The sequence below is a fragment of the Mastacembelus armatus genome, chromosome 1 (genome assembly GCF_900324485.2).
Source record: "Mastacembelus armatus chromosome 1, fMasArm1.2, whole genome shotgun sequence".
In the NCBI taxonomy this organism is placed as follows: Eukaryota; Metazoa; Chordata; class Actinopteri; order Synbranchiformes; family Mastacembelidae; genus Mastacembelus; species Mastacembelus armatus.
The window spans coordinates 13,336,829-13,348,137 of NC_046633.1; the positions used below are offsets into that span (position 1 = coordinate 13,336,829).

General features: G+C 42.4%; 1 protein-coding gene across 9 annotated transcripts in view; it reads left to right on the top strand.

Moving 5' to 3' along the window:
- LOC113128440 (microtubule-associated tumor suppressor 1 homolog) overlaps window positions 1-8,247 on the top strand; it is a 68,520-nt gene extending 60,273 nt beyond the window's left edge. For 6 of the 9 annotated variants that reach the window (XM_026303770.1, XM_026303777.1, XM_026303771.1 and 3 more), the window contains 8 exons: window positions 3,720-3,843; window positions 3,967-4,057; window positions 4,766-4,871; window positions 5,055-5,134; window positions 5,784-5,882; window positions 6,057-6,173; window positions 6,424-6,521; window positions 6,709-8,247. In XM_026303770.1, the coding sequence (XP_026159555.1) occupies window positions 3,720-3,843; window positions 3,967-4,057; window positions 4,766-4,871; window positions 5,055-5,134; window positions 5,784-5,882; window positions 6,057-6,173; window positions 6,424-6,521; window positions 6,709-7,006 (1,013 nt within the window). In that variant the 3' untranslated portion in view covers window positions 7,007-8,247. The remainder of the gene's footprint in view (window positions 1-3,719; window positions 3,844-3,966; window positions 4,058-4,765; window positions 4,872-5,054; window positions 5,135-5,783; window positions 5,883-6,056; window positions 6,174-6,423; window positions 6,522-6,708) is intronic. The other 3 variants (XM_026303778.1, XM_026303776.1, XM_026303779.1) reach the window with 3 other exon arrangements.
- The last annotated feature ends 3,062 nt before the right edge of the window (window positions 8,248-11,309 follow it).

The window sequence follows — 11,309 nt, forward strand, 5'->3', positions numbered from 1 at the left end:
GGCATCTCTGGGAATTTTTAGATAATGATAAGGAAACAGTGTCCATGTTTAGTTCATGTGCGTGTTTCAGATGCATTACACCACATGCAGCATTGGCAGAGCACCACGTAACTGTCATCTAGACAGTGTACATGTGTTCAGCCTTAATGGTTGAAAATTCAGCATGACACATCTTCCCATATGTGTTCCTGAGATGCAAGCTGTTTTGAAGGACCTGCTACAAAAAAAACTATATATATATATATATATATATATATATCTATATCCATTTGAAATGGCATTCACTAGTGTCCTTAACGCTGCCATGATTTATGTATGTATGCACTTGGGTAGCTGGGGCTGTGTATCATTTCAACAGCATCTCTGCCATCTTTGGCTGATATAACAGCATATAAAGGATCACACACACACACACAAACTCACACATCTATCAGCCATGTTATTGCACCATAGTAACACAAATGGGCATGCACTGAATATGCCTACACAGTCAAATGTAGATAGTTAACATGCACTTTATATGCATAACAACATAAAAATATACACATGGAAATTCACACACACACACCATACACACGCACTCACATATATATCAGTATAAGTATAAACAACCATGCCTAGAATTTTGGACATTAAAGTGTTTGAGACCAGATACCTGTACTTACTTTAAATGGAATATTAAATTTGGCTTTCATATATACACTTTCAAACTGCCTGCACACACTACATATATCCGGGTTCTGCACATACAGACAGAAACGCACAACAGAAGTGTGTGTCTCTCCAAGAAAACCCCTCACTTCCATTTAAAACACTCCCATCTATCCACTTTCCCTCTGTCCATAACTTTCAGCACTACTGGCTATAATCTTTTTGTTTTACTGCATGTTTCACCTTTGGCTCAACTCTTTACACACAGAGCTGAGGAATGTCAGCAATATATAGCCGCCTCCTGTCACCAGACACACAGAGCTGTCTATACTCTCCAAGTCAAACAAAATGGGAGCTGCCAGTTGTTGTCTCTGTGGGTAACATTTGGTGGTTTGATAGTTTTCTTTTTAAGATTTGCAGTGTGGAGTTACTGTCATAACTGTTGCGAAAACAGCTGAACTGGGTGACTTATTAAATCAGGTACATTTCATTCATTACATCAGTTACTTGTTCCACCGATCATTCCTGCATTAACACACATGCTTCACTTGTGACATTACATCCTTTTTGTACATGACCACACACCAAACATCAGCCAAAAACCATACAATGATGTGCACACACTCATACCCACACGTACTTGTTGTAAGTTGCTCTCAGCTGTTGTTGGCTTTTGTGTCCCCATCCTGATGGTGACAGATGTGTACACTTATGCAGTACAGTGTTCCATTCAAAGGAAAACAGGAACTGTTCCAACGGCAACCACTTGTTACTACTGGGATTTATAAGTTAGAATATTATTATTACAGCTGAGTCAGTCTGCAGGGCAGTTTGTTGTCAAATTTATCCTTCAAGTGATAGCATCTCTATGTCCCTGCTGGATGATCGGTTCTGCTGCTCCATGCTAAGACTTCACAGTGATAGACACTGTTTTATAGTGTGTGAGAGCCAAGTAAATCACAATCTCCAGATGCTTTATTCTTTGTCTGGACATCTTCCCAAATATTTCCTGTTTCAATATTTAAATCACAATGACGTGCAGTAATGCATACAGACAGGGCATGCATGTGCTTGTGAAAGCTTAAATTAGTCATGACAGGAATGGGTTGTGCTGCATATTTCTGAGCTGACTTACAGATGTTTCAGGGTTGGATAGTGTTTCTACTGAAAGAGTAATTAAACTGGAATGTGGTTGTCAGGGAATGCTGATGAACACACAGAAAATCTGTTACTGATTACCTGTGGAGACTGTTTGAAGCATGTCCCATCTTATGGATTGAGACTTGAGACAGTAAGAACTGAACAGAAATGAGGACATTGATTATTTTTTCAGTTTCAATTTTCCATTTTTCAGTTTCCATATTTCAGTTGCCCTTTGTCACCGGTTCTGTTCATTATTTTTAAGGACAGAATTTCTAGGCGCAGCCAGGGGACGGAGGGAGTCCAGTTCAGGGACCACAGGATCTCATCTCTGCTTTTTGCGGATGATGTTGTCCTGTGTTAGACAGGCTCCATTGAGCCAGGACCTCCAGCGTGCATTGGAGCGGTTTGCAACTGAGTGTGAAGCGGCTGGGATGAGAATCAGCACCTCCAAGTCCGAGGCCATGGTACTCAACCAGAAAAAGGTGGCTTGCCATCTCCAGGCCAGGGGAGAGATCCTGCCTCAGGTGGAGGAGTTTGAGTATCTTGGGGTCTTGTTCACGAGTGAGGGAAGGATGGAACGTGAGATTGACAGACGGATCGGGGCATCGGCAGCAGTAATGCGGTCGGTGTACTGGTCTGTTGCGGTGAAGAAGGAGCTGAGTCGAAAGGCGAAGATCTCGATTTACCGGTCAATCTATGTTCCTACTCTCACCTATGGTCATGAACTTTGGGTCATGACCGAAAGGACAAGATCCCAGATACAAGCAGCTGAAATAAGCTTCCTTCGCAGGGTGGCCCGGTGCTCCCCTTAGAGATAGGGTGAGGACCTCGGTCACCCAGGAGGAGCTCGGAGTAGAGCCACTGCTCCTCCACATCGAGAGGAGTCAGCTGAGGTGGCTCGGGCATCTGTTTCGGATGCCTCCTGGGCGCCTCCCTGGGGAGGTGTTCCGGGCATGTCCCACCGGGAGGAGACCCCGGGGAAGACCCAGGACCCTCTGGAGGGACTATGTCTCCCGACTGGCCTGGGAATGCCTTGGTGTCCCCCCGGAAAAGGTGGAAGAAGTGTCCAGGGAAAAGGAAGTCTGGGTGTCCCTGCTTAGGCTACTGCCCCCGTGACCCGGCCCTGGATAAGCAGAAGAAGATGGAGGCATGGACAGTTTCCATATTCCATTTTTGAGATTTGTTTTTTTCAGTTTGAGTTCTGGAACAAAAATCTCGTGGGGGCAGGCTTACAGTGAGGACTGTGTCCTCATTGGGCTCCTACTTTTGAGTGACTGTTATTGTAATTTGTTCTTACTGGCCAGCTACTGTTGCCAGGGGTGGTGTTCAGAAAAGTGGCTTTCTGCCCGCAGGAGCACTTAGCCTGTTAAATGTGATGCTGGCCTGTTTTTTTTTGTTGTTGTTGGTTTTTTTTGTTGTTGTTGTTTTTTTTGTTGTTGTTGTTTTTTTGTTGTTGTTTTTTTTCCAGCTTTTTTTTTCAGCTGATTTTGTCAGAATCAAATCATAATAAAGCTGAATAAATATGTGCCTGTGGTAGTACAACAGTATATATTCATAAAACTTGCATTTTTGACAAAATGGTAACTGAATAATCATAATAGCGGCCAAAGAAAACAGTTAAGTGTGTATTCTTCAGTCACAGCTCCAGCTTCTCTGGAGAAAAACCATCACATCTAAAAACATCTGAAAAACTTTTCAGCACAACACTCCTGTTCCTGGCCTAATATTACCTGGCCAGGAAGAACGACGTATAAAAGAATAAAAAGACACTAAAGTCTCTAAAAAGACATTTCACTGAACTTTTCAGTATAGGACTAATTATGGTCTTAACTGATTAAATGACATTTTGCCACAGTGATTCTGAGCCAGATGTTTAACATGTTTTTAGTAGAGACGTGCAAAGTGACATTTCCTCCTACTTCCAGCTGCATCATCGCAGTGCTGTGAGCGCCTACAGAAGGAGAAGGAGGAGGTGCGCATCAGCTTGGAGGAGGCTTTGAAAAGGCTGGAAGAGCAGCACAAGGAGGAGCTGGTGCAGCTGGAGGAAAGGTGTGGCTATAACCTCTGCTGATGATCATGAACTGGACGCATGGACACTCCTCACACTGTTGTTAGTGCAGCTCAAAGTATGCACCCATTAAACTGTTCTTTTCGTTTCTATATGGGGGCTAGATTGAGGAGTTTTTACCAAAGCGAGTGGGACAAAGTCCACCAGAAGTACCAGGAGGAGGCTGACAAATGGCGCATGTTGATGGAACAGCAGGTCAGCGCATGCGCGCGCACACACACACACACACACACACACACACACACACACACACACACACACACACACACACACACACACTACTATCACTCCTGTTTACACTACGGAGTAGTTGCCTATTGGTCACATAAGACATTCTTCAGCCGTAACACCAAGTTTAATTATAGAATAATAGCAGTGTTGAACATGACAGGTGGCAAAAATACACAAAATAGTTCACACAATGCAACATGACATGTAATACAAGGAACTGATACATTGATCTGCTGCAGTACAGCTCACATGGCTGAAGTAGAGCTGCAACTGGCCGCAAGAGCTCAGTGTCACTCACACAGCTCTGGCCCACTGCCTGGTGATCTCTGAACCTCTAACACACACATACACACTGTCAAACTGGTTTCAGCACAGACCATAGTAGCCATATAGCTATATAGTCATAAAAATATCTCTGCCAGAGATTTATGACTGTTACCATGGTTACATGGAGTTTGAATGCAGTTAAACATAGTGCTGAATCAACATGAATGTGAGGCTCATGTAACTTTTTCGGCAGCAGTTACATGGATGCCTTTAAAGAAACTTTCCACACTTTCCATCCATCTGTGTCTTAATGTTTGCTGCAGCAACCCCTTCAGTGCTTTCTTGGTGTTATTTTGCTCCTGGAAGACCATTTGCTCTTTGTATTGATTCATCCATGTTGTTTAGGTGGAGAAGCTGCAAAGCCGACAGGATGCAGAGAGGAAGAACCAGGAAGTGAGTCACAACCAAAAGTTGGAGTCCCTTAAACAGCAGTATGAGACCTCCATACAAGGTATGGGAAGTCATTCATAGAACTGAGGAGTTTCCATGCTACGTTTTATATTTTAACAGTTTGAGCATCATCTGCTTTTGTATATTGACAGAATATTTTCTAGATTCATTTATGTGACTGAATGTGAACACTTGATGCTAAGGTATGTTTGTGTAAATGTGTATGTGTAATTGTGTATTTCAGAGCTGAAGATGATCCAGCAGACAGACCTGGAGAACCTGGAGAAAACACTGAAGGAGACTGAAGCTTCTCTCTCAGTAAAAGTCATTTTTCTATTCATATTTCCATGAAAAACATCTCTAAGATGTATTTTGACACTTTTTTAGTTAATGCTGCTGGAGATAGTTGAAAAATTATGTAGAATACCGTATAGTACAATAAACATTCACAGTGTGTGTAAAATGTGTACCCACTTTTGAAATGGTGTGATCTTCATGGTGGTGACATAGAGTGCAGGCTGGTTAGAGGTTTATTGTTTTTGCTCACTCAACAGCAGCAAAACCCAAAATACAGTGACTTTTCCAGTTTCCCTGCTATGCATAGAAATATCTGTGCACTTTGGTTTCAACGAAAGGTCCAAAAAGTTCCTCAAATTCTTTTGAAAGCCTGTTAATGATTTATCATAAAAAAATGATAATTTGGTAAGAATCTGTGTGCTGACTGCCAAGCTCCCTGCAATTTAACATTGGTGGGTGAAAATCCCCACAGAAGACACAGATTTCTGCAGGAGAATCAGTCTCAAGTATAACATGGCAGACATCCCACATTAAACACATTATGTACAAATATGTGTTCATGATTTATTCCGAAAATCCATTGTGTTGCTCATTAAGTACATCTGTCAGTATGAGGGTCCGTAATCTCCAGGTTTTTCTCATGCTGATAGACCTGTCTCCTCCTCTGTCCTGCCAGGAAAAAATATTTAAGCTCTCAGCAGAGAAGGAGGCTCTGAATGACACGCTGCAAGCAGAGGAGGAAAGGAGGAAGTGCCTACTCACTGACAAGAATCTGGTAAGACGTGTAATACATGAAGATGATAAAAGAGGTGATGAGAATGCAGATAAAGTTAATAGATGAACAATGACTGACTGCAATAGATCCAGTGTTGCTCTACAAAAGTCGGACGCTTTTCCGCTGCTCATGTAGCCTGTGCTAACATGGACACTCACTGGTTTGTCTGTGCAGAAGGACTCGCACACAGTGTATCTGGAGCAGGAGCTGGAAAGTCTGAAAGTGGTACTGGAGATCAAGAACACCCAGCTGCACCAGAAGGAGAAGAAGCTAATGGAGATGGACAAACTGGTTAGCACCACTCTCTTTCACATTTTATCACCTTGGAGAACAGCTGGTGTGTTTTCAAATGTCAAATGTTTTCAAATGTTTTTGTTTTTTTTTTTTTTCATATGTATTACTTCTCAGCTTTTTGTTGAGGAATATGCAATATGAGCACAACACATGCAGTGCAGACGTTTTGATCATGTTCAGATGAAAATAGTTTATGCTTAACGGTGCTTACATCAAACCAATAGTGAATGCCATGTTTGTGTCGCAGGTGGAGACTAATGTGAAACTGGAGGAGTGTCTGAAGAAGGTCCAGCAGGAGAATGAGGATTACAAGGCCAGGATGGACAAACATGCTGCTCTTTCCAAGTATGTACTGCTGAATTGTGTGTGTGTGTCTATTTCTCATATGTGTGAAATAACTGCCTCATATCTGTAAATCAGGATTCAGTATAGTATTCAGACCACTTTGCTTTTGGAAAACTTAGTATTTAGTTTTACATGGATGACACTGCTCTTAATGACCTCTGTCAGAGCATTTCCCTCCCTGTTTTAGCTCTCTGTCTCCCCCTGCAGGCAGCTGTCCAATGAACAGGCCATACTCCAGCAGACGCTGCAGAAAGAGTCCAAGGTCAACAAGCGTCTGTCCATGGAGAACGAGGAGTTGCTGTGGAAGCTGCACAACGGTGACCTGTTGGCAAGTCCTCGCAGGGTCTCACCCACCTCCCCCTTCAACTCACCGAGGAACTCTGCTTCCTTCCCCTCCACCGCACCCTTATCTCCCAGATAACCCTGCAACGAACAACAACCTCCTCATCCTCCATCGCCATGCTGCAAGAATAAAAGCTCTTTGAAATACAGACACTTCAGGTGGGGCTGTCGGATAATCATCATACAATGAACTTCAACATTTTAAATAAATTCCATTAAAAGACACTTACTTTGAAAGTGGAAAGACATTGCAGTGGCACCAATGCACTTAAGTCTGAGTGTGGGACTGACCTCACTCACTATCAAACACCTGGTTCTCCAACAAACCTTTCTTCTTTTTTCTGAAGAAAACAAAAGAACTGGCACACCTCAGGGTCTGTACATAGCGCCTCACCGTCATTCTGGCTATCCTGAACTTTTTTTGCTTTCTTTTGTTGTGTTGAACAGATGAAGTTTAGGTGTGCAGATTTTTGGTGATTGCTTAGCAAATCGTGAACTGACGGGTACTTCTCTGTGGATCTGCGTGGACTGTTTGGTGTTTTCCGTTTAAAGAGGAGATTTTGTTCTTCCCCAAAGAGCGAAGCTCAATCACAGATCCGCTTTGGATGTCTGGAAGTGGAAAATTAGCCTGTATATCTGAGAAACTGACCTTGTGTTACTGACATGAACCTTTGACCAATGGATATCTGTCCTCCATGCAAGCTCCTCACAAAATCTACCTTAATCTACCATGTGGAATGTAATCACCCTTGGATGTTAAATCTGAGCAGGCCAGTTCAGACACATACAGTGTCAGATATATGCAGTTTATTTAACGAGGAGCTCTAGTGTTGCCAGTTCAGTGTTCACCCTGCTCCCTATTTACTATTTCCCCTGTTAATGGCATTAACAAAAGGATACCCGACATCCCTTAACATCACCTAGTGCCCACAGTAAAAAAACTGGTAAGTTAATATCTGCCTTTGTTTTTGGGTCACATATAATCACCACAAAAATGGACTTGGCAAATGGTCTTATATAGCGCATTACTATGAGGGCACTCAAAACACTTTCACACTGTTGACCCATTCACCCACACACTGATGGAACAGCCATCCGGAGCAACTTGGTGTTGTGTTTTGCCCAAATACATGTCAAAATGTGGACTAAAGCTGGAGACTGAACCAACAACCCCTCAGTTCATGGACATCCTGTGCTACGTTCTGAGCCACAGCCAAAATCATCAATGAGAGAAAACTTCACCCGACCCACACTGGCCTCTGTTTTACCAAATCCAATGCAATCACTTTGTCTCGTTTGTCCTTGAAGATAGATATACCCAAAATGCCTCACTGTGCCATGTTGTTTTATTTTGGACACAGAATAAACACAATATGACACCCCATTAAGGCAATATTGTTTTATTTCAGATAAAATAATAAACACAGTAGTGTAAATTTTTTAAAAAGGTCACACAGCAGGAAAACAGCCCTTCAGTAAGTTGCTACTGACTTAATGTCATTGTCTCAAATGTCATTGCTCCCTTGTTTTTCTCTATTTGTTGCATATTCTTAGTCACAAAGTAACTGAAGTACCCACGTAAGATCATCTTTTGAAGTATGCATCCATTACCTGCTGTACCACCACCATGACCTGCTCTGTCCCATACATCATCTGGTTAAAGGTGCTTGACTGGACCCCACATGACCCCAAGCCTGGACCGGCACCAGCCAGGGTGTCTCCACATCCCTGCTGTACTCTCCCAAATGTGACTGCTGCTGGTCCTTTGAGAAGACAAGGGAATAACAGTTAGGAATTAATATTTGATCAATAGCATATACCATCTACAGTGACATTTAGACTTTACATTTCTGATGCATGGAAAATGAAGGGAGTAAGAAGTACAAGTGTGAAGAGAAAAAGAAGGATAAGAGACATGTAATTGCATAAAATGTACTGATTTAATCTGTTCTGGAGAATTTAAATAATTTTCTAAAAACTAACACTCCACAGTCATCAGCATTATTCCACCATGACTTTTGAATCAGCCCTGAACACAACAAAATAATTTTTAGAATCTTCAATATTTTATGGTGAATCTGAAATGGACTGAGAATTAAATATCTTTTGAATATTTTGTCTTTGCAAAGAGGATGCTGCCATGACAGAGTAATAAAGCAGCTGAGCGACAGAGAAACAAAAGGCACAGCAGCTTTTATAGAGTAAGATACAACTGTCCAGGGCCAGTCTTTGTGGCTGAGAGGGAGCAAATAGAATCTAGTGAAGCTCAAGCTCAGGTTTTCTAGACAGACATGCAAAACAAGAACAAACAGGTGCCATAACAATAATTCATGCTAAGGGCATCTTCATCAGATAAAAGGCTCATTTGAGCTGAGTTTGTGAACAAAAAATCAAAACAGTGTGAAGGGGGACAGGTTAAAAAGTGAAAGTGACTTAACTGGTGACCCCTACTCAGAATTTGTGCTCTGCATTTTAACCCAATCCCAATCCCACACACAGTGTTTGGAGTTGGGGGTCCAATTGAGGTCTCACCTCAGTCGTGGTATCGAAGGTGGACAGGGTGCTCGCTGTTCGCTCCATGCCACTGACAATTTCCTGCCAGACCTGAGACTCGAACCTGCAATTTTCAGGTTACAAGTCCCGACATCCGCGGCCAATCGCCGTCGTCCCTGTCCAGCTTCTCCAGAATTGTCGGCCAGTCGTTTCCCTCGTCGTCCAGAATTGTCGGCCAATCCTGTCGGCGGTGCTTCGACTTTTGAAAGTCCCGCTGTCAGCGCCACTCTACTCATCCAGTCAAGAAAACAATGTAAGATATGAAGTAACAGAGACTAAACTTTAATTTCTGTCCATAGTTTATACGCTAATTTTCTAACACTCATGATTCTTAATGCCACTATAATGTTAATGGTCAAGAAGCGGCGGAGTTACGTGTTTATCTCATCTTACACAGTGAAAATGTTGATGTGATTGCAGCCGCTGTATTTATCACCTTATTTAAGTTCAGCACTAGCAAGTACGTACATCATGATGACACAAACCTCTCAGAGTTATGATAAACGCTGATGACTGTACTGTCCAGCTTTCAGCTAACATAGATCTGAAGTTTCTCTGATCTGATGGTCAAAAACAAAGCAGAGCCATGATGTTATTTTAACTGCAGCCTCAGTCTATTTACTGTAACGTCATAACGCTGCTAAGTTATGCTGTTAAATTATATTCTCATGTTGTTTCAAGTCACATTGGGAAAGAGATTTGTGTTGTATTGTCTAGTGCAGCTGTTGTCACACAAGGTCTAACCTTAACTACAGTGTGTTTACTTACCTCTAATACTCTAAATGTGACTGAGCTGAATCTAGTTGTGTTAAACAGCTGTACAGCTTCATGTTCCACACTGAGATGACATTTGCCACAACATGCTGATTTTCCAAAGTCCACTGGTGCATTTGTGTGTTACCAGAAATATCACAGACACTACGTTGTCAAAAACATGCATCCATAATCAAACTAGGCAGTTGGAAGTCAAGCTTTTGTACCAGATGTTATGTTATTTATTTATTCAGCCTGGAAACAGACCAGCACCACAGCAAAATGAGTGTCATGATCTGTATCAGAAGGTAAAGCTGGACAGAGTGATATGAAGTGTAAAGATAAGTCATCTTAAAAGGGGACACATTCTTTGGATTTGCTGGTCAACTATATTACAGACTGAGAAATGTCTGATGCAGCTGATGCAGATGTCTCTGTTTGGAGGAGCGCAGACATGCAGCTGTGGTTTCCATATAAAGAAGGAATCTTATTGTATGTCACAAAACGATCATGCTTTCCTGTTGTGTTTTGTATGACTGATTCTTTTCTGTGCACCTGAAGTCTTCCAGCTCTGCCCCCCTTCCATCACACACACCACAACCAGGAACGTCAGCAGGACCCTCTTCTGCACAGACAGCCACACCGGGGCAGACACTGCTCAGGCCCACTTTGACCTTGGCATCAGTAAGTATTGGTTATGTTTGTAGAGTTATGTAAAGGTTTGTATTTTTCACATCTTTTAAGAAATGACAACGTGCAACGTTACAGGTTTTGGAGGGTCTCATGGTGCCCCTCAGTGGTTCCTCTGATTCAACTGTGACGGCCCAGGCTGTTATAAAGACACCGTCACAAATTGCATCTGACAGCGTCAACTTGGTCAGACGCTCTGTAAGAGTAATAAAAACTCTGAATGAATTTCGTTTCCTTCAAGATTTCCATTTTTTCCTCATTGTTTCCTAATTTTTTCCTCTTCCCCCTTCTTCCCCTTCTTTCCCCCTTCTTCCCACCCTGTGAAAGACTATTTGGCGCGACTCCCTATCCATTAGGCCACGACTGCCCCTGCTGAGTATAATTGCAGAATTTGTCACTGTAAACATCCCCCTTCTACATTACAAATGGCGATGTCATTGTTTGTTAATC